This window comes from Carlito syrichta, unplaced genomic scaffold, assembly GCF_000164805.1.
Source record: "Carlito syrichta isolate Samal-C Ts95f unplaced genomic scaffold, Tarsius_syrichta-2.0.1 Scaffold303370, whole genome shotgun sequence".
Taxonomy (NCBI): domain Eukaryota; kingdom Metazoa; phylum Chordata; class Mammalia; order Primates; family Tarsiidae; genus Carlito; species Carlito syrichta.
This window is the reverse complement of record NW_007247466.1, coordinates 337832-360368: the sequence shown is the minus strand read 5'-3', so window position 1 is coordinate 360368 and position 22537 is coordinate 337832. Positions and strand designations below refer to the sequence as shown.

The 22537-nt window shown below is 43.4% G+C and overlaps 1 protein-coding gene across 1 annotated transcript in view; it reads right to left on the bottom strand.

The window, feature by feature from the left end:
- Nucleotides 1–22537, bottom strand: part of ADAMTS9 (ADAM metallopeptidase with thrombospondin type 1 motif 9) — a 216135-nt gene that overhangs the window by 1712 nt on the left and 191886 nt on the right. Inside the window, exons 36-42 of the mRNA XM_021712572.1 lie at nt 20636–20830; nt 19244–19376; nt 18925–19019; nt 18715–18809; nt 18490–18623; nt 16645–16736; nt 10509–10613 (exon numbers count right to left, since the gene is read on the bottom strand). Of these exons, the coding sequence (XP_021568247.1) occupies nt 10509–10613; nt 16645–16736; nt 18490–18623; nt 18715–18809; nt 18925–19019; nt 19244–19376; nt 20636–20830 (849 nt within the window). The remainder of the gene's footprint in view (nt 1–10508; nt 10614–16644; nt 16737–18489; nt 18624–18714; nt 18810–18924; nt 19020–19243; nt 19377–20635; nt 20831–22537) is intronic.

Sequence of the window (22537 nt, the reverse complement as noted above, 5' to 3'; positions counted from 1 at the left end):
GTGAGACTCCAACTCAAAAAAAAAAAAAAAACAAAATTGAGCAAAAGCTAGCCAAGAATAGTATTTCTTGACCTAGGAAAATTATACAAAATGCACATTTCAGTGTCCATTAATAAAGGTTTATTGGAACGCAGCCACATTCTTTCATTTACGTGATATCTATGGCTGCTTTCACACTGTAGGAACAGAACTGAGTTGCTGTGACAGTTCTCATAGCGTTACAGTGATGCTGTTTTAACTTGACAGCATCTTGAGTGCCATGTGTATTGCTAATCATAAAATTTATTTGATGACTCAATGACTCTCTTTGAGCCTCTGGATCCAGTCATGCCTAAAGCTAGCATACTGCTTGGATATCTCAGTTATTTAAGACAAATTTCCTTCATTTTCATTGTATTTTTGAGCTCATGGCTAAGATTAAAAAGGTTTTGAACAAGAACTGCTCTCTCAATCAACTATATCTGAACACTTGACAACTTTGAACATTAGCTTTTGCTTTAGAGTTGACAATGTTTCTTAATGAATTGAACCTAAAATTGTAAATGTATACCATTATGAAAAAACTCAAGAAAAAAAGGTAGACTACGAATGTTGTACTTTTAAGGTAAAGTGGCTTGTGGATTATTTTGTTATCAAATTTAGATGACAAACCATTGTTTATTGTGCAATGACACTATAGCTATGCTAAAAGAACACAATACACACCAACATTTCAAGACTAAGTACTCATCACAATATTCCCAACTCTCAGAAAAGCAATGGTTAAAAAAATTAAAATATGTAAAATGTAATATCTCATCATAGCATAATTCCTTCACAAAAATAAAAAAATGAAAATCAGTAAGTTTCCAAGTGGCTTTGTTAGTAAAGCTAAAAAAAAATTATCCATAGTGAATTAATTAAATCTCACTTAATTACAACACCTGAAGGAATGCATCCAGACTTGTTTAAGAACACTACACTTTCAGCAAGAACAGCTGCTTGAAATACTGATGACATTGTGAGCCACATCAATAGCCGATTAAAAATAAGGCAAATATTTTGAGTCGTTTTCTTTGGCTCTTGATGAGTCAACCAATATTATTAGTATTGTTCAGTTATCGTTTATTTGAGGAGACAATGCCCAGTCTGAAGTGACTAAAGAATTGGCTTCTATGAAGAGTCTAGTGAAGTTAGTGGGACAGTTCATGAACAGTTACAGGTGAGAATATTTCAAAATGGTGAGAAATAGCTGCAGAACAACTGAACTGGAATCTGCTAAGATGTGTTGACAACCGATGGTGGTAAAAACGTGTGGAGCAGAAAAAGCTTTAGTTGAACAAATTTATAGAGCTTGTAAAACTGTAAGATGTTTAAAGCCTATGTTATTAATTGTATTATTCATCAGCAGTTACTTTGTGGAAAATATTTGAACTTATTCGGTGCTACAGAACTAGTAATATCAATGGTGAACTTCATTATTTTATCATGGACTTAACCATCATCAGTTTTGTGAATTTTTTGTCAGAACTAAAAGCTCAACACCTTGACTTGTCTTACCACACAGCAATTAGGTGACTTAGTAATGGTAAAGTTTTATTTTGATTCTTGAGCTCATGGCTGAGATCAAAAATGTTTGAACAAGAACTGCTGTCAATCAACTATGATTGAACACTTGATGACTTTGAACATTAGCTTTGACCTTAGAGTTGATAATGTTTCTAATGAATTGAGCCTAAGATTATAAGGCAAAACTACACTTATAGGCAAAACTTATACTGTGGTAAAGTCATTTCATTGACAGCATTGTTTGAATCACAAGTAATGATAAGTTGCTTTATACACTTCCCATGCTGGCAAAAGTTAAAAAAAGAAGTTGTCTCTTCATTCCACACAGATTTACAGTAGATTTATTTTCTGAGCTTAAGCTGCAGTTCCAGCAGTGTTTTTCAGACTTTGATGTAAAATGCAAAAAAAAAAAAAACTTTTCATGTTTCAACATCCATTTAACTAGGCAACTGAGGGGCTTCCATCTCATTTTCCATTGCAAGTGATTAATCTGCAATGTAGTGACATGCTAAAAGGCAAATAGCAAGAGAAAACTCTAACAGAATTCTATAAATGCCTGCCAAGTCATGAATAGGCTCAATTAAAATAATATGGACAGATATCAGTGTTTGGAAATATCTAGCCATGTAGAAAGACATTTAGAAAGATTAAATACATAAAATTTCATTTCAGATCAGATAAACAATTATAATTAATTTTGATAATAGAGAACACTCATTATGCAAAACACTTCCCTCCCTTGATATTACATTCTTCTCATTGGTAGATCTGTATTACAAAAAGTTGTACTCAATTATTATTACTGTATTTTGATTTGATCCACAAACATTTTTGTACAAATGTATTTTCTCTCTTGACATATATAAACATACATGTTATATACACAATATTGATTTTGCCTCTTGACCTTCAAAGACTCAAGTATTTACTATCTGGCCATTTACAGATAAAGTTTACCTACCCTGGTCTCAAGGCTTGTACTCTTAGAGTCTGTCTTTGTCTGCCTCTGCAGATTCATCTTGTACCATTCTTTCCCCTATGCCCACATATCTTTGGGTTCTTCTGACATGCCCCTTATATCACAAGACCTTGTACATGACATTCTCTCTGATTGGCACTCTTTTCTCTCTCCAATCTGTATGCACTGTACTACCCCAACTTTTGCTTGGTAAATTCTTCAGAGCCCAGTTCAAAATCCATTTCCTCTGAAAAACCTTCCTGGCTCAGTTACCTGCCACATAGCACTCTATAATTGGGTAATTCTTTTTTGACACTGTTTTCCTGCTTAGTATGTAAGCTCCAGGATGGCAAGGCCAATATCTAGAGCCTAGTATAGTGTTTGGCTCATAATGATATTAAATACACATTAGTTAAATGAATGAATGAATAAATGAAAGAGGCTAACACTGAACTCTTCCTTTTGAACTGCAATTAAGGTTGCCCTGCTAATTAGTTCCCCTAATGCTTAACTATGCTATGAACAATTCCTTGTTTAATTGTGACTTCATATTCCATTGTGTATAATTACCATGTCAAATAACTCCACCTCTTCATCCCCTACCCCTACACAGTGTTTCACGTTTTCTGCTGTTGGGAATAACACTATGATGAACATATTTGTGCCTGCATTTCAGGATTTCTTTGGGCTCTATTCCCAGAATTGGGTCAAAGGGCATGAAGATTTGCTTCATATACCCAAACCATGAAAGTTCTTGTAAACAATGGGCAATCTCATTTTTAAAAAAAGAAAGATGTGTACAAAAATACAGTTAGATAGAAGAAATAAGTTCTAGTATTAGATAGTATAGTAGGAAAATTATAGTTAGCAATAATTTATTGCATGTTTTTAAATAGCTAGAAGAAAGGAATTGTAATGTACCTCATACAAATAACAGATAAATGTTTGAGGTGATGGATACACCAATTACCCTGATTTGATCATGACACATCACATACATGTATAAAATACCACATGTATTCCCCAAATATGTGTAACTATTACATATTATTAAAAATACAAAAGCAAGTAAAACTATGACAATTTAACAACACGCAAAAACAAAATAGCTTCTCGTTGCTCTTAAAAATCTGCGTGTATTGGATTATGAGTGAGACTGCGTGTATTGGATTATGAGTGAGACTGACTTGGGAGAGTGACTTCTGTCACTCTGCTTGGTCCTGGTTTTAGGGGACTATGATAGATTTGGAACCAGCCTATGCCACCACCAACTGAATTTGATGTCAGACCAACTAGTCTTCAAGTGAGGACCATTCTCACTAGGCTTAAGTATAGGACTGGGCCTTCAGAATGCAGACAGGTTAAGAATGTCTTCTATATCATCAAACTTTATGCTTTACCCAAACTCTCCTGACCGGGCAGAGGAGATAACCTGAAGCAGATTGCCTGGGGCTTGCCCTGCATCTCTACACAACCTTGTTAAGCCTTAGTTTCTAGAGCATCTGTAAAATGGGGCCAGTAATAGAATGCTTTCATAGGTTTGAGTCAATGAGATAATGCACACAAAGGGCTTAGCATAGTACTTGGCTTCATAGATGTGTTCAATAAATTTTAGCTACTATTCTCATAAGGGTATTTTAATGTGTAAATCTCCACCACAGCCTGTTTTCACTGAGAAGAGTAAAAGTCTAGGCAATTATAAAATTTGAAAAATAAAGCCCAAATCCCCACCACCTCCCCTAGCCGAGCTTAGGCTAGCTACTTAATTGGGACTCCATTAATTTGATTTACATAAAGTCTGGGTTAAAATTATCATTTTTACTACAGGATTTAAAAAGCCACACTGAGCAAGCAAATAACAAAAACATGACTGCCACGGAAACAGTGTCTATTTCAGAAAAAAGTATTTAGAGGCACCCACTCACAACGAAACACTAATTTTGATTTCTTCATTAAAGCAGGCCCTCTACAAATCTCTTTTCTTTTCTTTTCTTTTTTTTTTTTTTTTTGAGTTGGTGTCTCACTCTGTCACCCAGACTGGAGTGCAGTGGCTGCTCCCGGCCACTGCAGCCTTGACCTGCTGGGCTCCGGTGATTCTTCTGCCTCAGCCTTCCGAGTAGCCGAATTACAGGCATGCGCTACCACGCCCGGCTGATTTTTTGATTTTATTGTAGAGATGAGTTCTCACTGCCCAGGCAGGTCTTGAACCCGCAGGCTCAGGCAATTCACTCACCTCAGCCTCCCAAAGGTGCAGGATTACAGGCTGAGCCTCCGAGCCCGGCTTACAAATCTCTTTTCAATGACTGTTTTGTTAGCCTGGTTTGCGCTGTTACATATAATGAAAATGAATGAATCTCTGTTCCATTAAGAATAGTTTGCATTCCACACCCTTCACTCATTCTTTTGTTTTTTTCCATCCACGGGAAGAGGGGGGATTGGTTCCTGGGGCTTGGGAAGGCCAGCACAGCTTCGATGACAGTGAGCTTGTTCATGAGTTTTTGGAGTCTGCTGGGGTTAGAAGCAAGCTGGGCTGGGGAGGGGGTGGGAATTCTGCTAAGAGAATCCCTGCAGGCAGTCATGAATGGAGACAAGATTTTAGGGGCTAAAATGGAATGTTAGGGTCAAGATCACGTGCAATAAAGTTTGCTTTTGAATGTCCCTGAAACTGCTCATAAAACATTGTATAGGTTTTTTTTTTCCTGAACATAGCCCTTGACACTTACATACATATGGACATATACATAAGTGTTATCTAATTTCTATAGGAATGTATGAAATGAAAAGAATACATATATGAAATGTAAATTTCCAGTATTTTATTCTACTAGTCTGTGCTATGATTTTTTTTTTTTTTTTTTTGAGTTGGAGTCTTACTCTGTCACCCAGGCTAGAGTGCAGTGGCACTCTCATGGCCACCCCAGTGTTGACCTGCTGGGCTCTGGCCATCCTTCCGCCTCAGCCTGTCAAGTAGCTGGAACTATAGGCACGCACTACACATCTGGCTAATTTTTTTTTTAATTTTAGAGACAAGGTCTTTCCAGGTTGCCTGGGCTGGTCTTGAACCCGTGGGCTCAGGCAATGAATGCACTTGCCTCCACCTCCCAAAGTGCTGGGGTTACAGACTGAGCCACCGAACCTGGCCGGTATGGTCTTCATACTTCGTGGATAGTTGGATTTTCTTTCTTTTAAAATAAAATTATTTTATTTTATTTTTTGAGCTAGGGTCTTGTTCTGTCACCCAGGCTGGAGTGCAATGGTGCAATTACAACTCACTGCTTCCTTGAACTTCTAGGCTCAAGGGGTCCTCCTGCCTCAGCCTCCCAAGTAGTTGGTGCTACAGGTGTGTGCCACTGTGCCCGGTTGATTTTATTATTTTTTTATAGAGATGAGATCTCATTTTTTTGCCCAGGCTGGTCTTCAAGCAATCCTCCCGCCTTGGCCTCCCAAAGTGCTGGGATTATAGGCATGAGCCACCACACCTGACCAATAGTCAAATTTTCATAAATTAACTGCAGGTTAGAAGGCAGCCCATGCAGATACATGAGAGTTGCTACACTGAGTGTGTGCGTGGTACCACATGTGTGTGTATCTCAGGAGCCTTAACTCCAATGGTTGTAAAGAAACTGAAAGATAGCAATGAGAGTTTTTCTCCTCTATGGTCAGACAGCTTTCTTTAATTTTTAATTTCAAAGCAATTCTTTGATTTACAGCCCCTTCCCCAGCACAGGGGTGTCCGTTAGACCACAGCCCTTAGAACACAGGCCCCTAGCTCCCCTTGGACACTGCAAATTCCCCAGGCATACAGGGAAGACAAAAAGTTCTGTGAGTGCCTCTTGCATGCAGCCAGGAAGTGATCCTTCCATCATGCTACCCGGCTCTGAAGACCAGTTCCAGAACCTTCTACCTGGAAGTGCCCCAGGTGGACAGCTCTGAGAACTGGCATGTGGCGCTGGTGGAATTCTGGATGGGGCTGGAGGGCACTTTCAATGCCTGGGCACCCTGGAGAGTTGAGGTGCATATGACATCCCTAGCAGAGGAGCTCAGAATTTCTGCACTTTCTCTCAGACAGCACCTGTGGGCCATGGCCCTCTTTCTGTCTGTCTGGCCCTCACACAGAGATCGAAGCAGAGTGAGGGGAAACCCATGAGACCCTGAGCTGAGCTAGTACAGCCAAAGCAGTTGTCTGGAAGTCTACCCCACACCCAAGGAGGTGTCCCAAATGACCCAGTCCCAGGGGGTGGGCACATGGACAGGCTCAGGCTCACATCACACTGTAGCCCTCCACCTCAAGCAAGTCCCCTTCCTCAGTTGCCTTGACCAGCTTCTGAAACCTTACAGCAAGCCTTGCAGTCATGGAAAGAGGGTAACACGAATAGCTAAACACCCCTGCTATTTGCTCAAACCAGCAGCTTTACACTCTTATTTTATGTATGCTTCACAAGAACCCAGTGAGAAAAGGGCCACTATGATCCCCATTTTATAGATGAAGAAACTGAGCCTCCTCTCCCCCGCCACCTCCTCCAGAAGTCCAATAACGTGCCCAAGATAGCGGAGCTAGTGAGTGCGGACGCTGGCAAACCTCAGAGCTGCCTTGGGCTCTAAGGCCAGGCTTCCCTTCTACGCTGCGCATCCACGAAGGCACCGAGGGCTGGGCCTGAGACGGACTGGTAAAGCTGATCGATCCCACTGCCTTCTCAACTTTACCTCCCAAGAATCTGACCTCATTCTCACCTTGCTGTCCAACCCCGCCGGTGAAGACTCAGATGGGAGGATACGCAGATTCCATGCACGTAAACTGCCCAATAAATAATTGCTGTTTCAATGATAATCATGATTATTTTTCTTAGGTAAAAAGTCAGAGAAAGAGTTCTTTCTGCTGCATATGAACATTGAATTTGAGATCGAGATTTCTTTTGACCAGTTCTGCCTCTGGCAGTGAGACAGCATCTCTGTCCTCCAAGTGGTCCTGGGGATCTGGTTTTATCCCAAGTAACTAGAGCTTTTATTGCCAAGGCGGTTTGGGAAATTGAGGTTTTCATTGTGTGCTTTCCCTCTGTAGCTCCCAGAAGGAAAGAGAAAGAAAGTGAGGGATGATTATCTGAGGGCTGAATCACAGCAGGGCTGTTTGGAAAGGGGGATGAAATCCGGCCGGGGTCTGAGAGTCACAGAGGAGACTGGGTCTCAGCCCTCAGAGGCGAGATGGTGGTAGGTATCGACTGGGAGCAGAATTGCATAATTCCTAAAGTGTGTTCTGTGGAACACTGGTTATTTGGGGAAGTTGAAAGGTATAACTTTGAAAGAATGTTTCTGTGATTGGTTTAATTTGGGTCAGTGGTTCTCAAAGTGTGGTCCCAGGACACGGCATTCACATCCCCAGGGAGATGGTTAGACATGCACATTTCCAGCCTCTCCCCAGGTCGTAGTTAACAAGCCTGCAGGTGATGCCGTGAGACACACAAGAGTCTGCGAGTTTGAGAATCGCTGCTCTTAAGGGAACGCTGGTTCAAATCAAGCCACACAGTTTTCCTTTGCTGTATACTTTATTCCAACCTCACAGGTTAAAGCTCCCTGTGACTCTTCAGGAAGGAAACACAATATACATTTTTTTCCCCAAGAGCATCGGGCCTGGAGGCCTATTTTCGTGGAGCATCCCTAGAGGATGCTGCTCTGTGGACCACACCGTATGTAGGTCAGGCACAGGGCAGCGTTTTCCAGACAGCCAGGATCTAACGAGTGCTCAATCCCAGATCCCGGGTACTCACAGGGATGTTCGACAGGCTGTTGAGATTAATTCTGAACTCAGGCTCTCTGAGCCGCCATAGAACTCCAAGGTAAAAAAAAAAAAAAAAAAAAAAAAAGTAACAGGCAACTGTCAAACCAGCTTCCTCCAGCTTGTCCCAAAAGACTTGGGGAATAGCCCATGTAGTGATCATTCTCTCCACAAGGTGGCGCTCCTGGCTTTAATAACTTCGTTTCTGGTTGAAACTTGTAACTGGCTAAGAGCTAGAATTACAACTTATGTTACAGTTTATGCAGATAGTTTTCCTACAGCCATGCTTTAGAAAAATAATTTTCTTGTTCTGTATCACTGAAACACAATGTGTATTTCAAAACATGTTGTACATGATAAAAATACACAGCTTGAATTTTTCAAAAAGAGAAGCAATGTATAGATTTTGGAGGGAAGGAACATACTCTGGGTGCACATTCTAAAAGCACAGGCACTGTCTGTATTCCTTTCAGTACCAGGAAAAATATTTAATGATTAGTTTACAAAAAAATCAATATGGCCATTTAGTTAATCAAATTTGAGGTCATTAATTGGCTTTAGAAGGAGTGAGACAGGGCCCCCCCAACACAAGTTTAACTCCCTGGAAGCTAGAAAAAGAATCTAGGAAACTGAGATTGTTCTGAAGAGTCACAAATGAACATTTCCTCCCTTCTTCAGGCAAAGCAGGGTGAACTCCTTCTTTAAATTCTAATTTTGATTAGGCAGAGGTAGTTTTGATAGGATTGACAGATTTGGCAAATAAAAATACAAGATACCCAGTTCAATTTGAATTGCAGATAAACAATATACACACCTTAGTATGTGTAACATGCAATGATTACCACATACTTAACAGTAAAAATATGTTCCCTGTGTATTTGAAATTCCAATTGAACCAGGTGTCCTGTATTTTATCTGGTAACTCCACTTTGGAGTAACACCCCCACCTTCCCTGTTCTCTCTCCTCTCCCACATTTCTGAGGTGACCCCAGGCAGGGCTCACGGCTGAGGTGGAACTGGGGAAACAGGCCGGGCTTTGGGTCAACTCATGCTGATTTACCCACGAACCAGGTTCCTGCTCGGCATCCCCAGAGCTTCGGAGGGAAGGCTGCCAGGGCGGCAGTTCTGCCTTGACTTCACGTCCGAAACACCTGGGGACTTTGACCTTCTAAGAGATTGGGGAGCCACCCTCAGAGATTCAGTTCATCTGGGTAGGAAGGATCTGGGCATGTGCATGTTGAACTTCCCCACAGAATTCTGATATACAACCACAGTGAGAAACAGCATACTGCCGAGCTGCTCCTTGATTTGCGATGGGATTGCATCCTGATAAGCCCACCGTAAATTGAAAATACCGTAATCAAAATTGCATTTGATACACTCAACCTGCCAAACATCATAGCTGAGCCTAGCCTGCCTTAAACGTGCCCAGAACATTGACCTTAGCCTTCAGTGGGACACAATCATCAACACAAAGCCTGTTTGATAATGAAGTGTTGAATATTTCGTGCAATTTATTGAATGCTGTCCTAATGGTCTATGAGTACTCCGAGTGTGCTTTCTACTGATCGTGTATGGCTTTCACACCACTGTGAAGCTGGGACAGTCTGTGCTCATCAATGACCTGGGACCTCGTCCAGCTGTTGCTCCTGACTCAGTAGGTCTGGGCCCCAGGATCTGCATTTTCAGTATGCTCCCAGGAGAGGCTGAGGTGCCATGTAGACGATACCCCGAGCAGCCAGTTCTCAGAGCATGAAAAAATTGGTGACTGTAGAACCTGTGTGTTTGTCTCTAGCTCTCCAGACGTTTGATCAGTTCTCTCTTTCTTCCAGCCCCACTTGCATTCCAACTTTTCTAAAGAAAAATGAAAGATCATATTCCTTGGGATCGCAAAAACGAATCTCACATTGGCTAATTGCAAGAGGTCTGAGCCACACATTCACGAGTGGCTTCTTCCTGCTTTTAGCTTCCTGGCTAGGCAGGTTTTCTAATTGCTTGGAGGGTCCACAGATTCACGTCTTTTAAGAATTCACGGAAGGGAAGTGAGGCTCTCCCCCTTCCCTACATATAAACACTTCACCTCGGGTTTATTTCCTAGATTTTCTCCCTGACAATTTGCAGAATGGCTTGAGTGAGTGGGACAGCACACTCCTCCCTCCCTTCAGCACCACTGTGGTAGTTATCAAGAAAAGAAAAAACAAAACTCATCCACCCACTAATCTGCAGCCTTACCGGTGACTTCTTAATGTCGGAGACGGCATAATTCCCTTGTGATATCCACCTGGCGGATTCCGTTAAAGACAGGCCGGTTCCGTAAAGGTTGATGCTGAAACGACCCTGGAATCAATGGCCAACAAAAAAAGAGTTTTAGCCCATGTGACGTCCCAAACAAAGGCAAAGGCAAAGGTGCTGCAATAAAAGGTACTTCGGAAAGGAGAAGGATATTAATTACGATAGCTACTAGTTACGGAGGGTGTTTTGCTTTTACAGGGTCAGCTATTCTTCATGCATCATCTTAATCATTTCAAAAGAGACCTGATCAAGGGGGTTTTCTTTACAGATGGGGAAACTGAGGCTTAGTGGAGGTGATTAACTTCTCCAGGATAAGGTGAGAGCCCAACTCACATCTTCCTGACTTCAAAGTCCTCGCTCTCAATCACCTCCATTCGGCCTCCCTAACACAGCAATCCTGATGTTGCTCACAATTATCAGATTCCTTCAGGAACAAAATGTCACAGTGTAATTTTTCTAACAAGATCTCGCTGCCAAGCTTCCTGCGCTTCCAGCTCCCTGGGGCGATTAGCACACCGCGTACTAAGCACAGCAGGGCGGGACTTCAAAGAAGAGGCGCTGTCCCCAGAAGGGCCAGCAGAGGGCACAGTTGGCCCACTCAAGACCCCCTGGGACCGGGGGCCGCTTCTTTCGGGCTCAGGAAACTGAGGTATCTCCCAAACCGTTCCAACGGTGCTTTTCAAAACGTGGCCTCAGGTGCTTCAGTATTTATTTCTAAGGAGATGGTGCAGCAGAAAGACCCTCTCGTTGCTTTCTCTGTCTGTCTCTGTTTCTCACCCTGTCTTTCAAAAATGACTGTGCAAAGGCATCCGAAATAGATTCTACTGCGCTTCCTACGCCACGTTGAGCAGTTTCAGAGCTCGAATGTTCCACATGAACACGCCCTCCCGATTGCTTTCTCTCTGAACCCGACCAGCCAGTCCTTCGTCAAAACAGCCTTTTATAAAGCTAGGAAAGTGGCAAGGTGGAGCTCACGGCCAGTCAGACCCACGTGTGAATAAAGTTCTTCCAACCTGCGATTCCATCCGAGAAGCATTTTTAAAGCATCTTAGAACCTCAGTTTGTTCCTATGTAAAATGGAAGGTAATAAAACTCGACTCCCCAGGAGCACTGGAGGGAGGACTAAGTTAAATTCACCAATAGCCCACGCTGCTACTCAGGAGACAGATTCCTATTGGAATCTGTCCTGCATTTTCTAATTGTTTCATGTTTGTTTGAGCTCTCCAGTGTAACAGTCGCTTATGGGCAGTAGGGGGCTTGATACTGCTTACTCTCAGTGTAACCTTGGGCAAGAGCTTAACCTTTCTGAGCCCGTCTGTAAAATGGATTAGTAAGATTAACCTGCAAATAGGAGGTGATTAGATAAAAGGCATGATGCATGTAACTCATTACCTGGCAGAGAGAGGCGATCCTTAATGATTTTGGACATTATTTGTGTGTGTATGTATGTATGTATGTATGTATGTATTGAGTCAGAGCCTCACTCTGTCTGCAGTGGCACAACCACAGCTCACCGCAGCCTTGACCTCCTGGGATCAGGTGATCCTCCCTCCTCAGCCTCTTGAGTAACTGGGACTGCAGGTATGTGCCACCACATCCAGCTAATTTTGATGTTTTTATTTTTTTAGAGATGAGGTCGTGTTATGTTGCCCAGGCTCGTCTTGAATTCCTGGGGTCAAGCAATCCTCCCACCTTGGCCTCCCACAGTGCTGAATTACAGGCGTGAGCCACCGCACCCAGCCTGGGACATTATTTTTATGACATCACTATTCAGATGCCAGTGGTTCTTATGCTGAATGGCCTCAATGCCCAGGTGTCTGTGATTGCGGCTGTACTGACGCCTACTCAGACACTGGATGCTGTACGTTACGTTACCCCACTGGCCATTTTCTTATCTTTCTGTCACTCCTACCTGGAGATGAAGATCCTCACTATTCACAATGCGTAGACCACACAGGTGCCAAGAAACCCCCTCTTTCCTCCCTCCATCCTGCCTCCTACTCAGACTGCCTGTCCCACCTGTACTGTGGGAGAAAAGAGACGATCTGCTTTGGCACCGAAGTTCTTGGAAGGTCCAGGCTCTGACCTGGCCTCCTTCCTGACAGCACCCTCAGCCCATCTGGGTGCCTAGTGTTTCAGCATGCTCTCTCTATGTGCCTATTAGATCTGTCTTCTCAGAAGGGCTACAAACTCAAATGCAGCAGGAGGTCCTCCTCATCCTCCTCCTGCCTTTTCCAGCTCAGGGACCTGCATTTCCAGCAAACATCCTAGCTGACCGTTCACACTCTAAAAGCTGAGTGCCACCAGCGAAGTAAAGACCTAATGTTCTTTCTAACTCTGGGACATATTTGCCCCAAAGGCCTTATCTTTGGGGTCTAAAGGGAACAAGAGTTGTAACGACTACCTCCTGTTGTTGGTTTTAAAGAGGTAAAGTAATTAAGGGTTATGCATTCTCTAGATGGTCCATAAAGGTTTGCAAAACATATACTTAAACCAAAGAGGCATCCTATTCTCCACTGACCAGGAGCAAATGTTGCAGAAATCTTGTTTGGAAACAGAATCAGAAAGACGCATCCATTATCATGGATATGGACTCAGACACACGGGGTCAAATCCAGTCTTCACTGAGCAGCAGCCACATGGGTTTGGCAAGTTAACTAACCTTTCTTTCTTTCATTCTTTTTTTTTTTGAATTGGAGTCTCACTCTGTCACCCAGGCTGGAGAGTACTGGCATACTCACGGCCACCCCAGTGTTGACCTGCTGGGCTCAGGCGATTCTTCCATCTCAGCCTTCCAAGTAGCTGAAACTACAGGTGTGCGCTACTATGCCCAGCAAATTTTTTAATTTATTGTAGAGACAAGGTCTCACCAAGTAGCCCAGGCCATTCTCGAACGCACAGGCTTAGGCAACCCCTCACCTTGGCCTCCCAAAGTGCTGGGATTACAGGCTTCAGCCACTGTGCCCGGCCTACCCAACCTTTCTATGTCCCACTTTCTTCATCTTCAAAAGGAGGGAAAGCTCATAGAACATGGTGGGGATGAAATACTATGCTGACGAGGCATGCTGAGCACAGGGCCTAAAGCGTAGCCAGTGCTCAATGAATACTAGCGATTAATATCATTAATAGTATCATCAATAATAACAATGTTGCATCTACTGTGATCAAGGTTTAAAAAAAACCCCAAACATTCTGGTTACATTCTCAGATAAAGGCACTTGGGAAACTGTCTTTATTGATAAATCCCCCAAACAGCAGCAATGGATGAGGAGGAAGAAACAGATTCTTAAACACAGCATCCCTCTGTTTTGATTTCTGTGCAATCATTAGGTCAAAGGATCAAACCATCCACTCCAAGGCAGTCTGCACAATCCTGGTTTCTACAAACCTTTTCCTGGAAAACTGATTTGAAAACCTCATATCTTTCATCAGTTGGTGCTCAATTCATGTCTAAGGAATTGCATTCTAAGAGTAACCAAGGCCGACATGATGGCTCATGCCTGTCATCCCAACACTTTGGGAGGTTGAGGCGAGAGGATTGCTTGAGGCCAGGACCTTGAGACCAGCCTGGCAACATAGTGAGACCTTGTTTCTACAAAAAAGTCAAAAAATTAGCCAGGTATAGAGGCATGTACCTATAGTGCAGGCTACTTGGGAGGCTGAGGTGGAAGGCTTGCCTGAGGAGTTTGAGGCTGCAGTGAGCCATGATCATGCTAGGGCGCTCACTCCAGGTTGGGCAACAGAGGGAGACCCTGACTCAAAATAAATAAATAAAAATACAAGTATCCAATATAGTTTGAAGAATGGGCTGGAAAAAATACAAATAAGCCTCTCATGGGCTTTGGGTTTTCCCATTAGGAATTACTTCATTGTCAAGATTTAGCAAATCAATCAGTTCATCTGTCTCTGAATTATTAAAATAAATGAATGCAAATTACTTTTCATTTACTTAAACTTCCCAAAAGATGCGCACAAGAAAATCCTGAGACATTTGAAAAAGGCAGGACCAGGGCCAAGCTATTAGCCACTAAAATGTCACCAATACCAATGGGACGTTTGAAGCCATCAACTGCTCTGAAAAACTGCATTTCAAAAGTTTTCAATTCCTGGGTAATTGGAGGAAAGGCTCTTTATTACCATTATGTCCTTTGTTTATTTTCCTTCTCCCCTGAGAGCTTCCTCTTCACTTCTCTAAAATGTTTAGCAATGCTCTTCTAAAGCTAGAGGCTGAAAAAACACTCCGTTAAAAGAAAATTCAGATGTGTTTGTCTTGGGTCTCTGTGGTTGGGGGTAAATCCATCCTTGGAGACAGTGCTTGGGATTCTGAACACATCACCCCGTCCCCATCTTCTGACTTTTAAAGGCTCACAGGCAAAGTGGGAAATGCCCAACAGGGAGTTTAACAGCAGCTTTTGAAGAACTCATGGGAACCAAAGAGAAAACGGCGGCCAAGTTCTCCTGTCTAGAATCACCAAATTCAGCCGGGCTCGGTGGCTCAGCCTGTAATCCCGCGCTTTGGGAGGCTGAGGTGAGTGAATTGCCTGAGCCCGCAGGTTCGAGACCCGCCTGGGCAACTTGGCAAGACCTCATCTCTACAATAAAGCAAAAAATTAGCCGGGCGTGGTAGCACGCTCCTGTAGTTCCGGCCACTTGGAAGGCTGAGACGGAAGGATCGCCAGAGCCCAGCGGGTGGAGGCTGCGGTGGCCAGGAGCGGCCACTGCACTCCAGTCTGGGCGACTGGGTGAGACTCCAACTCAAAACAACAACAACAACAAAAAACCAAGAATCACCAAATTCACTGCTTGTCCTGCCTTCCAAGTGCAGAAGCTTCTTGCAAAGACCAACGCCTGCTTTGCAAAGTTAGCCCAGGCTAATTATTACAGCATGCTTCAAAAGGCAAGTTAAAACTTGCCATACCTCTGACATGGCAAGATAGTGCAGAACGTCAGAATGGGCAGAAATTTTCCTGCCGGGCTCCAGACTACAAATCTGCATGTCTGGTCTGACACTGCCCGTTTTATGGGTCTGAAGTAGGGTTGACAGTGTGAGTCAATGATATCTACAGAGCCCTGTGCCTTGGTCCTGGAGGGCTTCTAGAATATATTATTATATACCATGGTTATTCATGTATCTGTCATTCTCTCCAATAGGCTATACATTCCTCAAGGGATGAGCTTTTGTGAGTCTCCAGTAACAAAGCTGGTGGCTGGCACAAAGTAACCACTCGAGAAATGACAGCTGATTTGTTCTGAAGACTATTCTGGAAGCATTTTTGGCTACCATTAAGAAGTCAAAGGAAACCCTTAGAGGTCTTGCAAATTTTGAGATTTGCAGGTCCAATATTTATTTCTTTTTTAAAAATTGGTTTCACACTTATTTGGAAAAATTTAGAAAACTGAGTAAAGTTAAACACAATAAGTAAAAATTAAAAATAAAATTTACCAATATACCCTACGGATATTCCAAAGAAGTCTCCAGACTTTTTCTCTACTTGTACATTTTTTAAAAACATAGATGGGATCCTATTACATATACTGTTTTGCATCTTGTTTTCTTACCTAATCCTGTGAGTATTTTTCTCTATCATACAATATTCAGAATGTTCAGTACTGACAATGGTGTGCTGGCACTCGCCAAGACTGGCTCTTGAGAGTGTGGGCATTTCGTCCTAACTCTCCATTTAGTGTTAAAATGTTGACAGCTTGACATCAATCAAGGAGAGAAGACTATTTACACATTTACCAGCACTACACTGACTGTACAATATTCATGTATTAACCATCATCATTTATTTAACCAAGCCCTTGACATACAGCATCTCTCCTGTTTCGAAGTTGATGCATTTTGCTGAGTGCAGAAGTTAGGCACGTGGCTGTGATCGTTTTCTTAGGAACCACTTTTAGGAGCTGAATGACAGGATTAGACTCCAGAGCATTTGTGAGGCCCTTGATACATGTGCCAGATTGCCCTCCAGAGCAGTTGTTCTAAAGACCTTCCCAGGGATAGACGACCACTGAGGGTGGCCCTGGGCTAACGTGGAAGGGGAAGGTAAGGGGGAAGGCTCCAAGGACATACCTGTGGACACTTGGCAGCGCTGTAGCAGTCTCCAGCGGTGGCAAAAGGGACAGGATGTCCTTCACTTGTCCTTGCAAACTGCAAGTCCGTGGCTGCAGGGTAAAGAAAGGGTTTAAGGGAGAGGGAAGTAAGAGTGGGAGAGAGCAGGGAAAGAACAGGATATTGTCAAGGAGACAGAAGGGAAGAAAAAGAAGAAGAGGGAATGGGAGAGAGAGAAACAATTTGAAGTATTAGTGAACAAATGGATCCAGATGTGCACTGGCTTTGTCCTCATATGTGTGGTTCTGAGAGCTCCATTCTCTGCGTTTTATCAGCACCAACTGTCTCCTCACAGTATGGAACCAACAGGGGGTTTCAAATGACGTTGGGATCAATTCCTACATAAATAAACACATGAACTACCTCTCTTAAAGGCAGTGTAATTAGCTGGTTGAGAACCTCCTGCGACATGGCATTGTGGGCGTGCAGCCAGGGGGACATAGGCCAGGAAAGCATTTCCAGCTACTTAGGAGTCATTCCCTAAGGTTTCATCTGTCCTCCCATGGCCTAGGCACTATTATTGCCAAAATGTGGAGCAATTAGAACTCACATCTTGAAATTATTAATGGCAGTTTCTCAAGTTTGGGACTAGCTTGTAATTAAGAGAAAAAAAAAAGTCAATAAAAACAACACCGACCCAGAACTCATGGTTTTAACCCTTCTTGTAGCCCCTGAGATCAGCTCTGCAAATGGATAAGGAGGGTTAAACGGAGAGTTCTGCAAATGTTGTCTGCTGGTGGGACTGGAGGCCAGAGGCAGGTTTTCATCTTGCTGCTTTGTCTTTGGGGAATGGGCGAAGGCCTTGATTTCTCTACAGTTCACCACACTTTGGTGAAGGGAAAATCTGAGTGTCCCACTCTACAAGAAAAGGAACCCTCGCCTACCTCAGCATTTAGAGCCCCTGGGTCTTAGCTGGGCTTTTTCTAAGTGGAGAAACTGCAGCCCTCTGCCTTTAGCCCTGATCAGTGTAGCCAAAGGAAATTAAAACTATCTTGGTACAAATCAAGTTTAATCTACCTCAAGAGAAAAGCAATGCAGAATTATGGGTATCATGTTAATGAGAAAAAGTTAATTATTCATTATTCTGTTTTCCTCCATTCAAGGGAACATATTGAGATACTCTGGCAGTCCTTAACCGCTCCTATGATTAATGTCCCCAACAGAGATGCAGTTCTAGCCAGAGGATGAAATCAGCCCATGCACAGGATGGTTTAGCAAAGGTAATTCTGTGTTCCATTTCTCTTCTGCAAATTGACAGTTGGACAAAATTAGTTTTATGCCCATGTAAGCAAGTACACTGTGCTGGTGGGAGCCAGGTGTGGGGGCTGGGGTGGGGGGTGAATGTTGTCCCACGAATCTCTTAGCTTTGAGTTTTATTTTCCTACTGTTTCTTCTACTTCGAATATTTTCGTGCCACCTCTACCTTTCCCGCGGTGACCTGGCTAACCCCTACTTGACCTTAAGGTCTCCACTTTGATGTCATATTTTCTGGGAAGTTGTCCTGACTCCCCCCACTGCAACGGTGCTGCTTTAATGTGCTTTCATCTACTTCATTCATTCATTTCATTCATTCATCACAAATCTGATGGAGCACCTGCCCTGTGCCAGGCCACCTTCCAGGCTCTATCAGTGAACAGAAAGTACAAAATCCTTCCTGTGGGATTGTCATTACTGCACTGTAAGCTCCTGATCTTATTCCCTTTCATGTCCTCAGCACCTCCCAGCTGGCCATTATAGGGTACACACGTGCTGGCTGAATGGAGGAAGGAAGGAACACATGCCTGCATGACACCTCACTGAACTTACTTATTATCTGCATGCTGGGCAGGTCTATCCTGATTTTCTGGAAGCTGGAAAACCCAGCTGCTGTGTAATCCTTCCGACATTGGCAGTCATCACGTCGGCTCCCATTGTAGGGACATTCTGTTGGGTTGTGCAACCTAATTTACAGAGAGAACGTTCTGGTAAGGATGGGAAAGTATTTCCAGGGACTGCCAGGCATCTGGACTCTTCTGACCCTGGCTTTCCTACCTGTGCCCATAAACCTCGGAGAAATTCTCCGAATCTCCATGAACCAGTGTCACGTACTCTTTGGGGTGGTCAGAGTGCATCCCTGCACAGAATATCTGAAAGAACAGAAATAACTCATGAAGGGTGGCTTGGAAATGAGACAATGACAGCAATGGATCCTTGTTCTAAGAACATTCTCAAAACAATGACTGGTATCCAAAAATCAGTCACCTTTAGGAGCTTCCCTCTAATGATCAGGAAATATTCACCATCTTCCCTGGCACCTTGGAGTCTTTTTACCTCCTTGCAGGTCTGAGGTAACTCACCTAGAAAACACAAATAGCAAAAATGGGGTGTGATGCTCTGAGATGCATAGTTTATCTGCCTACAGAATGAATTACATTGTTTATGCTAAAGTTTTTTAGCAAAGGGAATAATTTCTTTATTAAAAAAAAACACTATGTATTTCTAAATAGGGCAGGCAAACAAATGAACAAACAAACCCTATTCTTTGTGCTAAAACAAAGATGGCTTCTGTTGGCCAACTTACAGTTAAAGATATTATGGCAGGTTTTTCGTTCTTCTGGCTTCAAATCAGTGGGGCATAAGTGGCTGGGCTGGTCCTCGTTGGTTAAACATTGCACAGATCTCTGCATCACTCCAATGCCACAAGACACCGAGCACTGGAAGGCAAGCCAGAGTCAGCAGTGTGGCTATTGCATAGGGGAGACGTGGGCTTCTGAGTTCAGTAAATATTAGGGTGTCATTTAAGAACCTCGTTGCTGAAAACAAATAGCTGACATTTATTGAGCACTTGCTATGGACTAATCTCTGTGATAAGCTTTACAGAGTCATATTTACACATACATACCTATATAAACACACATATGTATGTATAAAACATTTATATATACGTATAAAATTATTCGTTATTTTATATACACACTTTTTTTTTTAATTTAAGGCTCACAGTCACCCTATGAGATAGTACTCCCATTATCCTATTTTTACAGGTGGGAGATTGGGGCTCAAATGTTAAGGAACTTGTTCAAGGTCATGGTAGAACCAGGATTCAAACCCTAACTACTTTCCAATTGTCATACACTTTTGCCTGATCATATTTCAAGACTAAGAGCCTCGTAGTCCAGAGACAAAGGGTTGTGACAATTTTCCAAGGGAGTCCCAATTTAGAATATTCTGCCTTGCTTATACCCCTACTGCAATGAAGTATTCCTCATATAGAAGGACTAGAACATATAGACTTCTTAAAATAACATAAACAACAACAACTTGTCCTTCTGTAACTCTTATGATGTGCCAGATTCTAAGTGCTTCTAAAAAAATTGTGGCAAAATATAACATTTGTCGCTTATGACCTAAGTGCATTTTATATACAAGTTGAGTTTCCCTTATCTGAAATGCTTAGGACTGAAAGGATTTTGCCTTTCCGAGTTTTTTAGATTCTGGAATAGTTTGCATTATTACCAGTTGAGTATCCCTAATTTGAAAATCTGAGATCCAGAATGCTGAATGTCGTGTCAGCACTCAAAAAGTTTTGAATTTTGGAGCAGTTTGGATTTCGATTTTTCAGATTTGGGATGCTCAACCTGTATAAACTCATTTAATCTTCACAACTTTCCTTTTTGCAGATGAGAAGACTGAGACTTCAAAGATATGCAAGAGCTTGCCCAAGGTCGTTCACATGAGCAGTGGCAGAACCAGGATTCAGATCCATGTTGGCTTCAGAGCCCACGCGCTCAGCACAAAGCCAAGCTGCCCAAGAGGAAAAGGTCCCTTTGGTTCCTGTCAGCCTGCGTCAAGTCACCAATTCCTGTTTCTCACCAGGGTCCCTCCTGGAAGAAGAGTCGCTCAGGAAGGGCGTGCTTAAAACAGGGTTGAAATCTAAGCGCTTTCAGACTTGAGAGTTCAGTGGTCTACTTACGCTCCCCCAGTTGCCAACCCTCCAGGTGGCTGAGACAGGGCACTCCCTCAGGTAGCAGGGGTGGACGCTGGGGGGCTGTGTGCCCGGGCAGTTGATGGTGGTTTGGTAGCTGTACTCGTAATTCTCCTTCCCAGTGTAAATCTCGCTGCACGAGACAAGCCTTTGTTTGTAGCCCTGGCCACAGGTCACTGAGCACTGCCAAGACAGGGGTGGAAAGGAGAGGTTCCAGCAGCTCCTGGGGACAGCCCACAATAGGCCCCTGACCTCCGCACTGAGCGCTGACCCTGCGACAGTGCTGCAGAAAGCTCTCACTTCATTAGCTTATTTATTCATTTCAAGCGGCAGGCCCCAGCACATAGGAGATGGGCGACCCTACAGGGCGCCTCCCGGATCCGGAGCTTCCTTGGCATCTTCTTGGCCCCCTCTGCAGGTGGGGGTGCCTCCAGTCCCTTCCAGGGATTTCAAGGCAAGGAGGTGCTCCTGCTGTCATTCATTCATCTGCACCGGCTGGCAAATTGCCCTTTTCCAAACCTACAGTGACCACTAAATTGGGAGGGGAAAAGAAGCCAGCAGCCAATCTTGGAGTCAGTATTTTGAGTGTGAGATCCCAGCACCTAGCCAAAAGGGGACCCCGGGACCGTCTTTCTTCCTATCTGCCCTCCACTCAATTTCCTTCTTTCTTCTCTCTCCCTGGCTGTAGCTCTTGGCTGGCAAGTTACCTTTTGCTTTTCTCTCTCTCTCTCTAGCTAAATCGCATGGTAACTTTAAAATTATTTATAACGTTTATAGTAGGCCAGGCATGGTGGCTCATGCCTGTAATCCTAGTGCTTTGGGAGACCAAGGCAAGAGAATTGCTTGAGCCCAGGAGTTTGAGACCAGCCTGGGCAACACAGCGAGACCTCATCTCGACAGAAAACATAAATAAAAAAATTAGCCAGGCATAGTGGTACATGTCTGTAGTCCCAGCTACTTAGGAGGCTGAGGCAGGAGGATTGCTGAGCCTAGCCAGTTGAGGCTGTGATGAACCATGATCATGCCACTGCCCTCCAGCCTGAGTGACACAGGAAGACCCTGATTCAAAAAAAAAAAAATAAAGTTTTAGAATATGTTCATTATGTTCAACCTTCCTCGCTAAGTATTTTATATAATTTATTATTTAAAAAATAAGTTACGATTAATTTAGATTTGATTATACTTTTAGGCAATGGCATCAAATAACTGGCTATCCTTTGTAAAGGTGCCACATAAAATTAGAATAGAGTATCAATATTCTCTAGACCTAAGGTTCTGGGGGAGGCATGCCACAGGTGGTGTGCTGTGCTTCTTCTGGGGAAGGACCACAGCGCAAATCTCAAGCGCAGTTAGAAGCCACAGTATCTGCTTTGCCCTAATGTCTCCTATTGCCACATGGTTTTCCTCTTGTAACTTTTCCAGGGACAAGGCTCTCCTTGAAGACAGGAGAGAACATATCCAGCCAGAGGCATGCAGAGCATCTCTGGGTTTTCCCTTCCAGTTGGCTCGAGACCTGGTAATACTCTGCATAGTTTCTTCCTTCTTTGGCTACTGCTGTTCAAATGCCTGAAGGCCCAGTTGACACCAGGCCAGGGATGTGTAGGGCGAGGCTGGGTGTTTCTTGCATGGACATTTGTGGCTAACATTGTCTGCCCACACTGTGGGTAACATAGCATGTCTAACCCGGCGCTTGCATGTGTTGACATCAGTCCATGCTAACTTAAACAAGGCTATACATTTGAGAAGGCAAGAAATGGGACTCTTTTTTTTTTTTTTTTAAGCCAGAGTCTTACTCTGTCACCCGGGCTAGAGGACAGTGGCACGATCATGGCTCACTGCAGCCTTGACATCTCAGGCTCAGATGATCCTCCCACCTCAGCCTTCCAATTA